Source organism: Nothoprocta perdicaria, unplaced genomic scaffold, assembly GCF_003342845.1.
Source record: "Nothoprocta perdicaria isolate Ctin4 unplaced genomic scaffold, notPer1 scaffold_12, whole genome shotgun sequence".
Classification (NCBI taxonomy): domain Eukaryota; kingdom Metazoa; phylum Chordata; class Aves; order Tinamiformes; family Tinamidae; genus Nothoprocta; species Nothoprocta perdicaria.
Genome location: NW_020454316.1, coordinates 1236418 through 1254725, shown reverse-complemented (window position 1 = coordinate 1254725; position 18308 = coordinate 1236418). Strand labels below are relative to the sequence as shown.

The following is an 18308-nucleotide window of genomic DNA, read 5'->3' as shown; positions in this document are numbered from 1 at the left end:
GGCCGCGGGTCCCCGGGGGCGGCGGGGGGGGGAGGACGGGGCCTCCGGGGAGGCCGCGGGTCCCCGGGGGCCCGCGCGGGGCCGCGGGAGCGGAGCCGCCTCTGAGCTGCCGCCGCCCGTTTCCCGTTTCTCTTCCAGCTACGCCGTGTCACGGAGGATCGAGCCTTTCTACAAAGGAGGGCCAGTCCAGGTAGGAGGATCAACTTCCCTCCCGATATCGAGGGGGAAAAAAGCCAAAGTTGAGGCATAGTTGTTTTAAAACACCTTGTTCCTCTGGTGCTGTAATTGCTTCTGATTTTCCTTCTCCCTTCAGGTTAATCGAGATGGAAAGTTCATGTTTTGCCCCTGCGGGATCAAGTTGAATGTAATAGATATAGAAACGGGAGCTCTGCTGCACAGCCTCGAGCAGGTGAGGAGAGCCCGTGTCCGGTGACTTTCGAAACTGCCGGATATTTTTGAAATCTCCAAGGGTGTTTTACTGCAGTTGTCAGCTCTTTTGGAACCCTAAAGAGTGAGAATTAGGTGGGAGGCTGAGAAATGCATGTGAATTCAGAGAGTTAATGGTAAGCCCATCGGGAGGGCTGTTGGACTGTGCTCAAAGGAAGCCTGTAGAAACATGATCTGAGAGCCCTCAGCAGCGTTGCACGGGGGTTTGATTTATCTTTTCCTTCCTATCAACAGGACGATCAAGAAGATATTACTTCCTTTGTTCTCAGCCCTGATGACGAGGTAGGTTCTTGTGTTGTTCTCTACTGCTTTGTTGGGCCTCCTGGTGAAGCTGCTGAGTCCTGGAGTCTGCCTGGAGACACTGTCTGTTCCTAGAGGTCTCAGCACAGAGTGTCCCGTGCCTCCATCTGGCTTCTAGTCTGGGTTGAACTCAGATACAGGAAAGATCCTTATTATGTTTTTTATTTACTTACAACTGCAGGTAGGAAACAGTTCCAGAGACAAAAGCGCCATTTGATCAATTTTGTATATGCCTGCAAAGCCTCTGTTAGCTGATACTTCATTTACATTTACTTGTGGCTCCATTCATGTATCCACATACGTACAGATGTGCTGCACAAACCCCGCTCGACAGGCAATCTTCCTTTGTGCTGTTTTGGGTAGATCCTGGTGACGGGGAGCCGAGCGCTGCTGCTGAAGCAGTGGGACTGGCGAGAGAACAAGTGTGTCCGCACGTGGAAGGCGGTGCACGTGGCGCCCGTCGCTGCCATGGCCTTCGACTCCACCTCAACGCTGCTGGCCACAGGTACAGCCCTGCTTCTTGCCACGTCACGGGAGTGCCCAGGCTTTTGCATAATGTGAATAGTTTAGCCCAGTTTGATATGGTGTGATTTAGCAATCTCTTAAATGCAGACAATATCAGAGAGATTTTGCCTGTATGGCCTATCAAGACCTCTCACCTAACAATGTTCTAATATTCTACCTAAAGTATATTCATTAAATGTTGGTAAGTGTAAAGTAGTCTGTGAGCTCCCCTTGCTGTTGATGGTTGTTACGAATTTCATTTTACTCTTTGCTGCTTTTGTAACCTGTGAATTTCTACAGTTGTTGATGTACTGGACCTCCATCTCTTCTCCATAGTTCATTCTTTTATGTCCTTCTTTTCCAAGGTGGCTGTGACAGCACCATTAAGATCTGGGATATGATCAAGCAGTACTGCACTCACAACCTAAAAGGTTCTTCAGGAGTTGTACAGTAAGAACAAGTCATAGTTTTCAGTCATTTCTGTTCCTCTGGTGTTAGTGTGATGCTTCTGTGTGGAATATATGTTTGCATACTGATGCTGTGGGGATGTCCCAACGTAGTCCTGCCTTGTTCAATTCCATTTCTCTCTGTCTAGCCTGGTTGAGTTCCACCCTGATATTTCACGCCTGCAACTCTTCTCCTCCTCAATGGACTACAAAATCCGAATCTGGGATCTGAAATCCAGCAAGTGTGTTGCTGTGTTGAGTGGCCATTTCAGTGCTGTCACCTCCCTGGCTTTTGCTGCGGATAAAGATACACTCATCAGGTAAAAACTTTTAGAGGATTAGCCTTTTTGTCCCTCTCACCCTGCCTCCTACCCAAAACTGGGTACTTGAGTGATGTCTGGGAAGGCTGTCTGTTGAGGGGACAGATCCTCGCTGAAGCTGCACCCTGCCAGCCGGTCAGTGTAGAAGCAATCAAGGCTTTCAGTGCCTGTGCTTGGTGACAATAGTCTGCCACTGTGTGGAAGGCTGCTGTTGAACTTGTTTCAGAATTGAGTGTGAGTTGAATGGCTTTGACATTGAAACTCTCTTTTAACTTCCAGTTCTGGCCGTGATAAAATCTGCATGGTGTGGAACCTGAAAACAGGAGAAAGCAAACGAACCATCCCTGTCTATGAGGTGAACTCACGTTTCACTTATTGCTTTGAGATCCTTTGTTGCTTCTAGGTTGCTATTCCTGTGATGCTGCTTTCTCTTAAAGAGAGAAAGACATTGCAAGCTCGGGCTTTGTTTCCTTTATACTTTACAGAGGTTGTTAAACTCTGCTCCAAAGCTGTTTATTTTCATTCTCTCCTTGCTTAGCGGAGTCATTTCTGGGGAGCATGAGAACATGTTGACCCTGGCTTTGTTTTCCCAGTGCCAGAGAGAAGCAAGGAGAGTCATGAGAAAACTCTATTCTTGTGTTGTCTGCCTGCCTGGCTGGGGGGCAGTGGAGTGGGGTGCCTGTGGAAACAGGACTCCAGTGCCTCCAGTCTCAGCCAGTGCTTGGCCAACTCTCTTGCAGAGTGTGGAAGCTGCTGTTCTCTTACCTGAAAATGGAAACTTCTCTCAGCTGGGTGTGAAGAACCAAGGCTTGCACTTCCTCACAGCTGGCAGCAAAGGTGAGCGTTGTGCCATGTCCTTGTCCCATTTAGAGGCTGAGCAAAGACGGTGCTTTAGGCCTGTGTTGCTGCTGTTACTGGGATGTGTGTTCTGTGTGTGACAGGAGCCTTGGTCTCAGCTTGAGCACTGGAGAGCAGAGCCTTCTTCGGAGTTCCTCTGACAGGGATGGGTTGCTCAGGCACAGTTGGGTAGTCTCAATTTAGCTATGGGTTTTTTGTCATAGTTTGCAGCTGGATGAGCTGTTTGTGCTATGACAGACTTAAATTGAACAAAAGTTTGATATAGACTGAAGAAAATGTTTCTGATTCTTTACACCACTGTATTTGGAACAGCCAGTTGTCTTATCTTGAAGCTGTGGAGCTTTCTTCAGCAATGAGGCCAGAGTTTATTTCGATATCAACTGGATGATCATTATCAAAAACAGTGGCTCCAATGGATAATTTATTTCATTATTTGTGTTAGGTGTCCTGAAAATCTGGGAAGTTGCCACAGCTGCCTGTGTGTTTACCCAGGCTGTGCCCTTTGAGCCTGTGGAATCCAAGGAGGAGGCCAGCGAGCGCAGTCTGACCCACTGCATGCTTGTGCCTGGGAGGAATCAGTTTGTCACCGTGTCCGTGGAACACAGCATTGTTTTATATGATGCTCCAACTCTCCAGCTCAAGAAGCAGGTAACAGTCTTCATTCTTCCTTTTCCTATATCCACGCCTTGGGATTGTCTCTGCTTCTGGTGACAGCTTTTGTCCAAGACTTCCCTCTCTTCTGGCCTGTCCTTGGGCTGTTTCTTGTTTTTTATATGTATTTACAAGGCATAAAGCCAATTTCACTGGAGGAATTGTCCGAAGAAATATTGCACAAAAACAGACAAATGTAAAACACAGAATAGTCCTAGCCAGGAGTCTGTTCTGTGCTCTGGCTTATGTCTAATAAGCTTCAGTATTAAAGTTCACACTGACGCAGTCTCATTGAGCGTGATGCCATTTAGTGCTTTTTTCTAACCATCTGTTTTCTGAATGGATGTTAAATGTTCCCAAATCTTCAGTTTGCAGGTTACAACGACGAGGTTCTGGATGTGAAGTTCCTTGGACCTGGTGATTCTCACATTGTGGTGGCTACCAACAGCCCTCAGCTGAAGGTGTTTGAGCTAGCAACATCACACTGCCAGATCCTGTATGGCCACACAGGTGAGGGCAGCGCTGCTGTGGGTGGGAGGGGAGCCTGAAGTATTTCTGTATCTACCTTCCCTCTGGCAATGCTTATGTGGAGTCTGGGGTCTGAGTGCTCTGGAACAGTGTCACAGCAGTGTTGCAGTGATGTGGAGAAAGCAGGTAGTCATGCTGTTGTGACTTTGTAAACCATAGCCTGACTTTTCCAGCTGTCAGCTTGGTCCCTTGTACAAGCAGAGAGATTTATGTAGATTAAAGATGTAGCAGTAGCTCTGAAGGCGGTTTTGTGGTGATAAGTGATTGACATGAGTGCCATAAACCACATGTCACTTTGTCATGCAGGCAGATATGGTCTGAAGTCTGAGCTGTTTACCCCAATCAGTAAGCGATAGACTCCACATAATCATGCACTTCTGTTGTCCAGTTACCGTATTGCTTTGTCTTCTCATCTGTTTAGAAACGATTCTTGCTTTGGATGTCTTCAGAAAAGGCCTGATGTTTGTAAGCTGTGCTAAGGTATAGAAGCTTTCTTTTTTATTAAATGAAACTTTTTATTCTAGGGATCTTTATGGATAGCTTTACTGTTCCTTTTTGGTGATCTGGAAAGGGCTTTTGTTGAGATGGAATTTCTGATCTGCTATGTCCCTGTAATATAAGGGCCCAGTACTATCCTTTTCTTAATATTATTTCTGGGAGAATATTGATTGGTTGTTCTTTAATAGCTTGAAAGAAAATGTCTCATTTTTCAAGTTTTTCTTGCTCTTGCATGGGCGTTATTAGTGAGAGCCTGATGGAGGACCGTGGACCAGATAAAGTGCTGGAAGCAAAGGTGCCAGCTGGCCCAATATGCTCAGAATTAACCTGCAAGCTGCAGTGCAGCCTGCTTGGCCATTCTGCCCTCAGATGCCCTGAGGAACGCAGGCCCAGGTTCTAGCCAGGCTTATGCATGGAGTAAATGTGTGAGATTGATCACTTGTCAGAAAAACACAACAGTTTCTCCTCTTTCACTACAGGATAAAAGTCTTCGAGTCTGGCGGATGCGCAAAGATGGAAAAGTGACCTGTGTAGCCCAAGGACTGGGCCACGCACATGTGGTGGGCACCGTCTCTTGCTCAAGGTAATAAAGATGGGGCAGAGCTACCTTTGCAGCACGAAGTGCATCTTTGTGTTGATCCTCAGCGCGTGGATGTTTTGGGGAATGCTGTCTCTGAAGCTGTTCATCCCTGGTAGTGCTTTGTGTTTGAAGGGAAGGTTTTTGGATGCACTTTGTTCACCTTGTACTTCTGTCAGTCTCACTTCTGTTTGTCTTGGGCAACAGAGAATGTGAATATAAAAGTGCCTGTTTGAACAGCATGTCTGTTAGTCAGCTCTTCACCTTTCTTGCTGCCTGTAGTTTTGAAGCCCAGCTTCTCTATTCAAGAGTGCAGCGTACCTGAGTGTGTAGGTTGAGAGAGCCAGCAGTGCTATTTACTAATGTCTGAGCTGCTGGAGGCTCCCACAGGAACAGGAAAATGAAAGTGAGCTTCAAAAATCGCAAGTGCTCTGTTTAACATTCCAGCAGCAACTGAAAGTGTGTAGGTCCTGGGAGGAGAAGGAAGAGAAGGCTTCTGCACGAATAAAGCCACTGTCTTGCTTCCTTACACTTGGAACGTCTTTGCCTTATACTTCTTTTTTTTTTTCAGATTGAAAGAAAGCTTCATAGTGACAAGCAGCCAGGACTGCACAGTAAAAATCTGGAATATTCCTGAATCCCTCACATCCAAAGCAAAAGCAGCCTTGATCTCCAGTCCAGAAAACCTTCATGCCCAAGTGACTGAGAGAGGTCATGACAAGGTAGAGCTTCACCAGACCTGGAAATGTGTAGAAATATCTCTAGTAAATCTGGGTGCTCGATGTTAACGTGGAGCTTGCAAGTACAGTTCAGGATTGGTTGAGGTAGATGGTAGTGTAGGTGATGGGAAAATCCTGACACTTCAGGAAAGGAGACTGAGGACTTGCTTCTAAGGCTGAGACGAGAGATTTTCATCTGGAGCTGCTTACTGGTCTATGTCTTCAGTTTTTAGCTAATTTTTTTGTGAAGCTCGTTTCTGTCTTCTGTTCACACACTCAACAGGCTGCAGTCTTTCTCTTCTCCTTTTCTCAAAAATAAAACAAGCCTGATTAAGTCATCTTTTCTAAAATGATGAGTGTAATTGTTGGCAGTTTGTCCACTTCCTAGCTTAATAGAAATGAGCAGTCGCGTGAGTGAGCTCCAAAACAAGTAAAGGCCCAGCAATTTGAGGACATTGGCATAGTTGATCAAGCATTGACACTAACATCCTTCTTTATTTGTACACTGAATTTTCTAATGTTCAGTAACAATAGGAAGATCTAATGTGCTTTTCCTCTGTCCTTGTTGCCTTTTCCAGGATATAAACAGTGTGGCAGTCTCTCCAAATGACAAGCTCATCGCCACAGGCTCGCAGGATCGGCTGGCCAAGCTGTGGTCCTCTTCCGACTGCTCCTTGCTGGGTGTCTTCACTGGCCATAAACGTGGAATCTGGTGCGTGCAGTTCTCCCCCGTGGACCAGATCTTGGCCACCTCTTCAGCAGATGGGACACTGAAGCTCTGGGGCCTTCAGGACTTCAGCTGTCTGAAGGTAATGAAGTTAAACTGCCCAGGAAAACCTGGCATAAAATAAGGATTAAGGCGTTAGAGCTGAGGCAGTGCATTGGATCCCCTTAGAGAGGCTTGTCTTTGAAAAGCCAGGCAACAGCTCTTTTGAACTTTCTGTTTTCCAGACTTTTGAAGGTCACGATGCCTCTGTACTGAAGATCATATTTGTCAGCCGGGGCACCCAGCTGCTTAGCAGGTAAGTCAGTGCCCTAGAAGGTGTTAAAACTATCAGAAAGGAAATGCCTTAGCTGATGTAAGCAACAAGGGAGTAGAGTCTTGAATGATGGGTTTTGTTTTGGAAAATCTGAGAAGAAAATTCCGTGTCTCTGCTAAGCTTTTTTACATGGACTGCCTTGTCTTCCTCTAGTTCTGCAGCTGTGCTGCAGATTCCAGTTGCTGCTGCTGGCCCTGCTCAGCCAGTGACTTACATTATAGCTGGGCAGAGCTAAGGGCGCATCTCACCCCTCTGCCTCCTCTGGCAAGGGAAAAGCAGCAAGAGATAAACGGTTGGAATTGCTGCCTGCAAGAACTGGCCCTCTAGCTAGAAGCAGGAAATGATGTAGCTTTCCTGGGCCTCTGGTAGTCCCCTGTGCTGCCTTTCCTTGTGGAAAAGCTGAAATATGAGAGACTGGAACGTTGGAACTTACGGTGATACGTAAGAAATAGGGTTTTCTAAGAAGAAATCATTGAGGAAAGCTTAGTAATCCTGGGAAGTGTCTCCTGTTTGGACTGAGAATTAATAACACAGTGCTTTCTTTTGCTGTTGGAGAGCTGTTTAAGCTGGGCCTGGCTTCAGAGTTTACATGGCTTGAGCTGCTTAAGCTCTCTTGATACTTGTGGTTAGTTTTACTCCCACTTTGAAGGCAATGAAATAAGATCTGTTTATTCAGTACTAGAGGCAGGACAGACTAAGAATAAGTCTATCTAATGTTCCTTTGAGTTAATTCTGTTGTTTGTTTTTTTGTCTTCCAAAAGTGGTTCTGATGGTCTCTTAAAACTCTGGACAATTAAAACAAATGAGTGTGTGAAAACATTAGATGGTCATGAAGATAAAATCTGGGGTCTTCATTCTAACAAGCAAGATGACCTGGTTGTGACGGGATCCAGCGACTCCTGCATCACGCTGTGGAAGGTACAGGCTGGAGCCCTCCCGGCTCTCCTCTCGAGCCTGGTGATCAGAACGCAGGGCAGAGATCAGGATCCTCGGGGTTTGGTCCCAACCTTGCCCCAGCCTGACTCATGCACTCCTCTCCTTTCCTGCACTTTGAAATTGGGTCAGTAAGGCATATCTTGATTTCTCTTTTATTTGGCCACACCCAGACAGTGTCATAAACTGTTAGGACAGCAGATGGGCCTCAGCCTGCCCAAGCATGGGTGTTTGGAGGGTCATGTGGAAGGAAATTGCAAGTTGATAAATTCAGCGATTATTTGACCTGAAGATCTTTTTACAAAAAAAAAAAAAATCTTAAAGTCATTTGATAGCTAAACAAAAATTGATCTACATTAAAGCAAGATTTGACATGATTGTGTTCTGGTTTGTTAAAGGATGTCACTGAAATCGAACAGCAAGAGGCACAAGCTAAGCAGGAAGAGCAGATTATGAAGTAAGTGGGTCTTGGCAGCGGTGGGCTGTGAAAAGGCAAATTCTTCCTATTGAGACTGTCCACAGATGGTCATCCATTTCCTTCTAAGCTATGGATTCTGTCACTTAGCTATTTTGATTATATCAAATCACAGTAGTCTCTTCACCTATCTCATAGTTTATCTTTAGTTACTGTAAATCCTTGCTATAATACTGTCAGCCTGACAATCTTGGTTTCATGTTTATGTACTGCTGAGGTAAGCCAAGACAAACTGATGAAACCTATTATCATTCATTTCCTCGTGCATAGCCAGCACTGAATAGCTCGGGGAGTCCCTGAGCGTGCCAGGGTAATTATCTGCACAATGAGGGCAAAGAAGTGTTCTTTGGAAAGTGGTATTAATTTCTTGGCACTAAATTCTGCGTGTTCTTGTTGCCAAGTCTACTTTCTGCATAGCATTTTGTTCCACAAACTAAATATTTTTTTCTGACATTTCCTTGACCTCAAATTGTTTTTCAGAGAACAAGAGCTTTCTAACCTGCTCCATGAGAAAAGATATCTCAAAGCTCTGGGGCTGGCAATCTCTCTGGATCGTCCACACACAGTGTTGATGGTGGTCAAAGGTGAGTCCATGCTAAGCTCTGAAGGCATTTTCTGCCTCTTACCTTCCTAAAGGTCTCTTCCAGGGAGGTGAAGACTACAAAACTTAACTGCAAACTTGTGTATTCTCTTTCTCATATCACTCCAATTCCTTAGGTGAAATCTGTGCTTTTACTGCTCCTGATAAGTCTCCCTGCTCTCAGCCAATGGGTGCATTTCAGAAGGAATCCAACACAACAGGGACATGAGAGGTCACTTTTCTGAGTGTGACAAACACAGCTGATTGAGGAGCACTAGTCTTGCATTACAAGTCAAGCCAGCTTTCATTCCCAGGGTAGCAAGTGGCACCCAGAATTTATATATTTATTTATTTGACTCTCTTTGTCCGAAGTGTGGGCTCATTTAAGAAGGTGGATCCTGCGTGAAGGGCCCTCAGCAGCACTCTGGGTGTCAGGGTGGTTGGTGGTGTAGCTGCTCCCACACTGAGCTCTGCATAGAGATGCAGAGATGGTCAGACAGATAAAACAGCATGTCAGGAGCCCCTCTTTTGCCCGAGAGAGCCTGTGCCAACAGAGGAGGATTCCTTGCACACTGACACACTGGCAGGTTTAGAGCAGGTGGAAGGGAATCTTTGGCCTGATCATCTAAAGTGTGTTGACCTCTGTGTCCAAAGGTTCTTGTGGCAGGACTGTGTGCTGTTTCCTGTAGGGTCCTCAGTGTGGGAGGAGGACATGCGTCTTGCTCTTGAGTCTGAATTCTTATTCTTTCCCTGCTTCTTCATTTCTTTTGCAGCCATCCTCAAGGAAACCAATGGGAGAAAGCACTTGGAAGAGAATATCCTTCGGCTGCGGAAGGATCAGAAAGGTTTGTTGCAGCCTGAGTGGTGTGCCAAAGGCTTGGTTGAGGAGCTGTTTTCTCAACTAAAATTAGGAGACTCCCTAGACCCACCTTTCGCTCAGGAGCTCCCAGCACTGCTGAGCTGCTGCTGCCCAGGGCCAGGCTCTTTGCTGTGGTGCTGTTCATGGCAAACACCAAGAGCTGCCCTGAGCTTCTGGGGCTCCTCAGCCTCTGGTGCGGCCTGTCCCTTGACTCTCCTATTGAACCAGGAGACCTTCCTGCAGTGGGACACTAGTGCACTGAGCACTAGTGCACGAAGTCATGCCTGCCATGCACCAAAACGTGCTAAATCTGCTCTCCTTGTGTCACAGCTGCCAAAAGGGCACCTTACCTGATCACCCCCTTCTTTAGGACATCCCTGTGACCGCTCACAAGGGGGTTCTCCGTGTTGCTCTTAACCTCTCCAGGCTCCTCAGTCGTGGTGCTTGGGAGCTGAGCTGTTCTCTAGGACAGGAGAGGTGCTTTCTAATGCGTCCTCTCTGCAAGGTGCCGGGGCCCTGGCACAGCTGGCGTGTACCCATGGCCTCCTTCCTCCGCAGAGGCCGTGTTAGCCTTCCTGGTGACGTGGAATACAAACTCTCGCAACTGCCACGAGGCCCAGGCTGTCATGGAAACCCTCCTGAAGCACGAGACGCCGGACTGCCTCCTGCAGTACTCGGGCATCAAGGGTGCCGTGGAGTCGCTGCTTCCCTACACCGGTGAGTCCCGCTGGAGCCGCGGGCCAGCGTCTTGGGGCTGCCGGGGGCTCAGAGCTGGTGCTGCCTGTGGTGAAAAGCCTCGTGCTTTGTGCGTGGCCTCAGCTGCCCTCTGCTCCTGCCACTCTCACACCACTGAGGGCTGTTGCCTTCATCCTGGCACCCTGTGATTATTGGCACTTCTGGCCTCCGCACTGCCACTGACAAACGGTTTTTCACGGTCTGTGAGACCGAGGTCTCCTGTAATGTGGGTGTTCCCAGCTTGCTCTGGTCTAACAGGGCACCCTTCACATGGTGAACGTCCCCTTCCCTGATACCAACCGTGAGTTTCTCTCCTTGCAGAGCGACATTTCCAGCGACTGAGCCGGTTACTGGAGGCCTCCATGTTCATTGATTTCATGTGGCAAAACATGAAGCTGGCTGACGTGTCCCAGCAGGAAGATGTGACTCTATGACCCTTCTCCTGCCAGTTGCCTCCTGAGGGGAGAGCTGGACCCCTTGGCCAGCTCTCCCACCACGCACGGCAACTGGGATATCTGTATTTTTCATAATTTTTTTTAAAGTTTGTTTTTAAAAACTTGAAGCAGATCAGTGTCTGTCTCTAGACTCTTTGGGGAGGGGGAGATGGTCTGTCCTTTGTTCAAGCTGTAGCTTCCCATTGTGTTTTAAACACCCCGAGTTTTGGTGTCTATCTTCCCCTGCAGCCTGGTGCCTGTTGCAGGAAGGGCTGGTTAGATGCTGGAGATGAGGAAGGCCCAGGCTCCCACTGAGCCTTCCTTGGAGCCTCCGCATCCCCTGTGATCAGGTGGGTCCCTGCCCACTCCTGGTGTTGATCCAAAGCCCAGCTGGGCCTGCCCACTCCTGGTGTTGATCCAAAGCCCAGCTGGGCCATGGGTCGGGCTTAGTTCTGCATCTAAGCACTGACAAGGTTCTTTGTGTGGGCTGAATGTGCTCTGACGCGGAGCAGCTCTCACCCTGTCTGCGAAGGCGAGCGCCAGGGAGGCAGATGAGCACAACTAATTCCCCAACTAGGACATTTCTTAAGTGTAAAAGGAGCAAACAGATATTTCTAGATATTTACATGTTTTATTTATTTCAAAGACAAACATACATAATATAGAACAATACAAAAACACTTCATGCTGGTTAAAATGCTTGTTTCAGAAAATTTTAAAGATACAGGGAAGATTAAAATCAGAAGTAGCACCATATATAACAATCTTAAGGGTTTTTTTTCTTTTGTATTATTATTATCAAATTTCCCTCAGTGAGCTGAGGGGGAAGCTTCAAGAAGCATCAGATCCCTTTAGTAAGGGGGATGTTCCAGTCATTACCATGAGCTGTAGCCCCAGCCAGTGTGCCCAGTAAGGAACAACCTCTCCCGTAACTGTGTTTCCCGCTGTGCCTGCACAGACACTTGGAGGCAGAGGTCAAGGATGCAGTTTCCAGCTGCTGTATTGTGTGCTGGGACAGCCCTGCAGCCCCTCCCCAGGCAGGGAGCCTTCCTGTGCGCCTGCCTGGAGCAGCTTCACCTGCAGCCTGTGCTCGCCCTTGTCCTGGTCCAGCAGCCCCGCGCGCCGCCGGGACGCCCCACGYGCCGCCGGGACGCCCCGCGCGCCGCCGGGACGCCCCACGTGCCGCCGGGACGCCCCGCGCGCCGCCGGGACGCCCCACGTGCAGCCGGGACGCCCTGCGCGCCGCCGGGACGCCCCACACTACTGCATGCTCTGCGGCAGGGCCGCCTGCGGCGCCGCGCGCACGGCTCGCCTGGTGACAGTGCTGCAGCGCTGCAGGATCTCGAGCGCCGAGGGCCGCGTGGGCACCTGGGGGGTGCAGGTGGCCGCCTCTGAGTCGAGGGAGCAGCTGGAAGGGGCCGCGCGCGGCTCCGCGAAGCTGGAATCGTTCCTGTCTCGCTGGGTGAGGTGCGGGCACTGGGTGTCGCGGGGTGCCGGGGCAGGGCTCCGGACCTGGGACCGGCACAGGTCGCCCTGCCAGCCCGGCCTGCCCGGCTCGCTGCCCGAGCTGAGCGACGAGCTGTCGCTCTCCAGGTGGGAAGTGGAGCTGGCCCTGGGCAGAGGTTTCCACCTCTGGGTCTGCTCATGGGCAGGGTGAGCCTGCACCTCGCCGTCCTCCAGGGCCTGCAGAGTCCCCAGCGAGGAGGAGGAGGAGGAGGAGGAGGAGGAGGAGGAGGAGGAGGAGAAGAGGTTGGGGGTGGAGGTGTTGAGCCCGCAGCTCACGATGCACTGCAGCCAGCAGTGCGGGTTCCTGTAGGGCTGCAGGCACATGGAGGGGATGTAGCCGGTCCGGCCGTTGTACCTGAGGGCAGGATGGAAGCGACACTGAGCAGGGCTCTTGTCCCAAAGGGAGGGAGATGGAGGCTCCAGGCATGGGGACGGGGCGAGGATCCCACCCGCTGCTTAAAGAGGGGGAAGTGTTGGCAAGAAAGGGAGCAGGAGCTTGGGCCCCCCCGCATACCGGCTCAGCCACCAGCCGTCCTCGGACTTCCTCACCACCTCCACGAGCACGCCGTTGTTCAGCGAGAGCTCGTCCGCCTCCTGAGACTCGTAGGCTCGCGCCGCAAAGTACAGGCAGCCTGGGGGAGGAAGGGGGAGAGTGCTGTCTTGTGGGGAAAAGAGCCCACGTGGCAAAGCGGGGAAGGAAACTGGAGCAGAACCCAGAAGGGTGCCCGGCTCTGAGCGCCCCGGCACAGCCCGAGCACCAGGGAGCCGCCGTGAGACACGAGCTGGGGTGGAGGACGGGCTTTGGGCTGGCCTCGTACCCGGGCGGGGAGCACGCAGCCCTGTGGAGCTGTGGTCTAAAGCTCCCAGTTAAGACAGGAGAAACCCAGGGTTTAACGGTTACCCAAATCACTGTTAAAAGATGCCCCATCCCTGTGCAAAACGAGCTCAGCAGCCGCAAGGTGCAGCCGAGAGCTGCACCAGGACACTGTCCCGGAGAGCAACCCACGGCTGGTGGCAGAGGTGGCTAAAAAGCTCCAAGCTTGAGAAAGGCAGAGACGCCAGCCAGGGGCCAACATGTCTGGGATTTTCTGTGTGTGTATTTGGAGAACTTACAAATATCTGTAAGTGAAAAGGTGGGGAGGTGAAGGAGCCGGGGGTAGGGGTGAGCTGAGAGCAGCAGGGAAGGGTTTCGCGCGGCCTCACCGTCCTCCTGGCAGCTCGGGGCGCTGGGGCCGTCCCCGCGCGCGTCCAGCCCCTGCAGGTACGGGGCCGGGAACCAGGCGATCTGCTTGTCCGCGTTCTCCACCAGCCACCACCCTGCGGCAAAGGGAGGCCGGTAAGAGGTGGGCAGGGGTCCGAGTGTCCCAGGAGCGCCAGCCCCAGAGCCCGGCCAGGGCTGCCCCGGCCGTGAGCGAGTCCCGCAGAGCGGGTGAGCAGCTGCCCCGGCCCCCCATGTTCTGCACCATGCCAGTGCACTGCGGGCCACGCAGCAGAACGCGAGCCGCTCTCAGCTCGGGCTGCGAAGGAAGCCCCAGGTCTCAGCTCAGGCTCCCGCCCCTGGTGCCTGGGAAGGTCCCAGCACTTGTTCCTTCTTCCTGCATGGAGCCAGGTACGTGCATCACACGCACAAACACACACCCAAGCTGGTGCTGCTACGCATCTTGCTATAAATGCAGTATTTGCCGAGCTATGAATCAACCTAGCAATCCTACAGCATCTGTCCTCGACGCTGAAACCCAGCAATCCTAGGCAAACATACCCGTCATGTCCTTGATCAGCACCTCAACGATTTCCTTCTTGGCCACTTTGAAGGTCTTGTTTTTGGTGTCTTTGGTTTCAAAGGCCTCGATGCACCTGTAGCTCTGCGATGCCTGCGGCTGTGTGATGGAGGGCACGTGCTGCTGCTGCCGCCCTTTCTTCTTCTCCGCTCCAATTTCTGACGGCATGATCACGACACTGGAAAATAAAGTTTAGCACTGATTTACTGAAAAGTCACAGTGGGTAGTTGTGTATTCTGGAGAATCCCTAATTACTTCAGTGCTAAAAAGAGCAAATATTCCCAAAGGGGGGAAAAAATAAATAAAAAATTGACAGAACGAGCCTGCTCTTCCCCACCCCTCCAGCGTAGCTGATATTGCTCTTCTACCCACCTATGGAACGGGCACGTTGCAGGATAGCAATAGGCAAGCAAGTCACGCACATGTACCCACCTGTTTTCGGGAAAGGAAGGCTCCAGGTCCCGGGTTTGTGCCTTGAAAAACTGCGTGAGGGTCTCGCTCTGGGAGATCTTCGCATCCATTTTCAGCAGCTCCTGGGAATACGTTTCCAGCAGCCTCAGCCTCTCTAAGGACTTGCTCAACTTCCCGCTCCTTCTCTGCTTCCCACTTGCATCTTGAGGATGAGAAAGGCGCAGAGGATGGGAGATAAGGGACGGGGACACGTCCAGAGCGGCACCTTCTGCCTGTGCAGGGTGGTGAACCCAGCGGCACCCACAGCCCGACAAAGGAGCCGAGACTTTGTGCCCGTTTGTGCCCCGTTTGTGCCCCGTTTGTGCCTTCTCAGCAGCTCCCGATACGACTGCTGAGCGTCTCAGGTTCATTCCCGTTCACGCGGTGAGTTGGTGGCCGCGGCCACCAGCGCCCGCTGGCGCTGCCCTGAGCAGCGTCGTCACCTCGGCTGCTCTTTGACGCTCGCGGAGGACTCGGCCTCCTCACCTTTCAACTTGGGAAGCGCCCGGTCCGACCTCCTCAGGGACCCGCTCTCGATGGGGAATTTTCTCTTCAGCTCCTTCTGAAAGCGACACGGAGAAAAACGCTGCTGTGAAACCCGTTCACGCGGCCCAGCTCTTTCCCTCCCTCTCCAGAAACCAAATGTTATTTTTGGGGAATTCTTCACTTACATGGAGTCTCTTAAATTCTTCAAATGTCCGGTAGATGAGAATGCTGTTTCGATCCGACCAGGACACAGACATCATGTAGTTCTGAAATAAAATAAAATAAAGTAAAATAAAGTAAAGTAAAATAAAGTAAAATAAAGTAAAGTAAAATAAAGTAAAATAAAGTAAAGTAAAATAAAGTAAAGTAAAATAAAGTGAAATAAAGTGAAATAAAGTAAAGTAAAGTAAAATAAAATAAAATAAAATAAAATAAAATAAAATAAAATAAAATAAAATAAAATGAAGTAAAGTAAAGTAAAGTAAAATAAAATGGAAAAGAAATTTATTTTTGATTATGCTGGTCAATATCAGATGCTTTCAAGCGAGCAGCATTTGGCTCCGCTCTGGTTTCAGGCTGTGAGACTGTCCCATTTAAACCAAAATTTTAAACTACATCTAATTTAAGTATTTCCTTAGTTCTTGGGCTGCATGTGAGCAATCATTGCTGAAACAAGAAGAAAACGAAGAAATCATCCACAGAAAGGCAGCAGAATCCCAGACAAGCATTTTCTTATGGTCTTGCCCATTGAAAACTAAGTCTAAAAGGCCCCTTGCCCTACCTAACAGCCCCCCATTGCGATGCTGCAGTGGGAATGAGGAATGTATCCCTCTAAGAGTAATTGAAAGAGCTCTACTTTGCGAATAATGTTTAAGGGGAAGGGAAAGGGAAGAGCAGCCCCGTACCTTGTGCCTTTGGCACTGCATGACGCCCACAGCCTTCACCTCCACGGGGTACCTGCTGCCGCTCATGTTCCCGGTGACCCGCTCGGGATGCGAGTCCCGCGGAGCCGCAGCTCCCGGCCACTAAATAGCGGGAGCGGGAGCGGAGCCGGGGCGTTCCCGGCCGCGAGGAATCGCCTCCCGCTTCCTCCTCCGCCCAGCAATGCAGGGGAGAAATCCCACCGTTTGGCCAAGCCTCCCGTGCCCTTTGTTTGCTCCGCTGCCGTTAGCCGCTGCCGGGGAAAAGGGCAGGAGCCCCTTGTCACCTGCCGCTCCGGGGGAAATTCCCAGCGGGACCTTCCCTGTCCCAGCGGCTTCCAGAGCGCTCCCTCCTCCCCCTCCTCCTCCTCTTCCCAGGGGGACAAAATGCAACCGGCCCCGTGGCCAGGACCCCAAGGGAAAATTCCAGCCCTTTCCTTTCCTCTTCCCATCACGCGCGGCTTCTCTCAAGCCTCAGCAGCAGCTCTGCGGGACTATTCCCCTATGGAGAGAAAAGGAAAAGACCCCAAAGCCAGGACGGCCACAGGGAGCCAAGCGCAGCACTCGGGGCTGGCCAGGAAGGGCTCCATGGCCTTGGGCTCCGGCCCCTCAGCCGGCTGGAAGGATCCCTGGGGCTCCGTGTGTCCAGCCTCCCCGCGGCCTCCCGCGGCCTCCGGAGCGAGGCCGAGCTCCCCGGGCCGGCTGGAGCCCAGCCCAGCAAAGCCGCTCACACTGACATCCCGTCCCGGATCCCGACCCAACGCGGCGCCTTGCCCGGAGGAGGGAGTTTACGGATAACTGCTCGGAAGGGCCGCAGTCAAAATTCAAGTTTTTGGGGGGGCCGAAGCCTCTGCACGTGCACGAGACCACCAAAGGAAGCTCAGGCAGCACTTGGTGCCGCATCCACCAGAGCTCCAACGCCAGGAAAAACTAACACAGTGGGAAGCAGCCACTGACTGTTGTTTCTGACAACTGCTACTTCCATCAGCTTGCTTTACGCCCCATTTTTTGGTGGACTCCAGCAGAAATGCCCACGTAATGCTCAAGAGGAACAGGGAGAAAAACAAGCAGATGTGACAACAGAAAAGTGAAACCACACAGGGATCCGTGTGACCTGAGGCTCGCGACCCGAGTCAGCCAGTTTGGAGAGCCGATTTCCTGGGAAGAGACTGGCTGGGGACGGGGATCCCAGAGCAAGCGTCACCAAGGGCGAAACCCCTGGGAACTCCATGTCAGTCCCTCAGCAAGCCCACGGTTTCGGAGCGATCGCTCGGAGCGCGATGCCCCTGCGCCCGCATCACGGCACCGTGGGGCCAGCTTTGCTGCGGAAAGAAGGAACGGGAAACGTCTCATTTAAGAGATTCCCTTAAGGAGTCGCATCACATTAATCCCGAATGACCAAACGTGCGGCACGGAGGGAAGGGCCGCGCGGGGTGGCCTTGGGACGACACAAGCAGCACTAAATGCTCCTCGGTGACACGGCTCGGTGACGCCAGCACCGGGAACATCCACGTCCCTTCTGCCGGGAAGGATCCCGGTGCGCGCAGGCAGCTTCACCCGCAGCGCGGCCCGCTTATCTTGCTTCCTCTCCACTTCCACACCGTCCCACCATGAACGGGTGCATCCCCACGGGTAATAATTAACCCCAGGTTAGGAAAGGACTGCCCGGAAGAAGTAAAATCCCAGGTAGTGCTGCTGGGTGCTGCTATTTTATCAGCAGGATGTATTTACATAGCTCGTGATGCCAGCTTTTTCCCTCTAGCCGTTTTAAAGGGAATAAAGGAGATTGCAGGTTGATAAGTGATGCAGAGGGGCTGATTTTCCAGCAAGATAAGGCATGGCCTATGCAGCCATTCCAAGGCACCCACACGTTCCTCTGCCTTCTCCTGGCTTGGAGGCTCGGCCAGGGGGGAGAGCTCCGCGTGTCCCTGCCCGCGCATCAAACCCGCCCTTCGCTCTTCTCCAAGGTCACCCGCGATGACACCTGACCTATCAGCAGCTTTAATGAAAGGGCCAGCTGCTAAAAGTTGATTTTAAGACTACAAAGGGGTTTTGGACTCTCATTAAATGCAGAAACAGGCCTCAATTCGGGAAGAAAAAAAAGATCAGTCATGCAGCCTGGTGTACAATAATATCCTTCACCTTATAAACAGGCAAGCAGTTGAGCTCTCACGCAGGCTGGATGAGAGGTTCTGCAGCAGCTAATCCAGAAGAATGTGTTTCATTTCCTCCCAACTCCAGCAGCCGCTGCCTGAAACGAGGCA

At 51.0% G+C, this 18308-nt stretch overlaps 2 protein-coding genes across 2 annotated transcripts in view; one reads left to right on the top strand and one right to left on the bottom strand.

Annotated features, from left to right (window-relative positions):
* The window catches only part of TBL3 (transducin beta like 3), an 11308-nt gene extending 315 nt beyond the window's left edge, over positions 1-10993 (top strand). The window contains exons 2-22 of the mRNA XM_026054039.1: positions 139-190; positions 314-409; positions 682-729; positions 1111-1252; positions 1617-1701; positions 1847-2017; positions 2297-2372; positions 2758-2854; positions 3318-3523; positions 3895-4036; positions 4476-4534; positions 5032-5135; positions 5701-5851; positions 6427-6657; positions 6800-6870; positions 7650-7806; positions 8220-8278; positions 8777-8880; positions 9650-9721; positions 10294-10452; positions 10792-10993. Of these exons, the coding sequence (XP_025909824.1) occupies positions 139-190; positions 314-409; positions 682-729; positions 1111-1252; positions 1617-1701; positions 1847-2017; positions 2297-2372; positions 2758-2854; positions 3318-3523; positions 3895-4036; positions 4476-4534; positions 5032-5135; positions 5701-5851; positions 6427-6657; positions 6800-6870; positions 7650-7806; positions 8220-8278; positions 8777-8880; positions 9650-9721; positions 10294-10452; positions 10792-10904 (2395 nt within the window). The 3' untranslated portion in view covers positions 10905-10993. The remainder of the gene's footprint in view (positions 1-138; positions 191-313; positions 410-681; positions 730-1110; positions 1253-1616; positions 1702-1846; positions 2018-2296; positions 2373-2757; positions 2855-3317; positions 3524-3894; positions 4037-4475; positions 4535-5031; positions 5136-5700; positions 5852-6426; positions 6658-6799; positions 6871-7649; positions 7807-8219; positions 8279-8776; positions 8881-9649; positions 9722-10293; positions 10453-10791) is intronic.
* Positions 10994-12164: 1171 nt separating this feature from the next.
* On the bottom strand, positions 12165-16095 carry NOXO1 (NADPH oxidase organizer 1). Its single transcript, XM_026053901.1, has 9 exons — positions 16030-16095; positions 15310-15390; positions 15125-15200; positions 14621-14801; positions 14170-14366; positions 13614-13727; positions 12925-13042; positions 12687-12765; positions 12165-12587 (listed from the first exon to the last, which is right to left on the bottom strand). Exons 1-9 carry the CDS (start codon positions 16093-16095, stop codon positions 12165-12167), a joined length of 1335 nt encoding a protein of 444 aa, XP_025909686.1.
* Positions 16096-18308: the final 2213 nt, after the last annotated feature.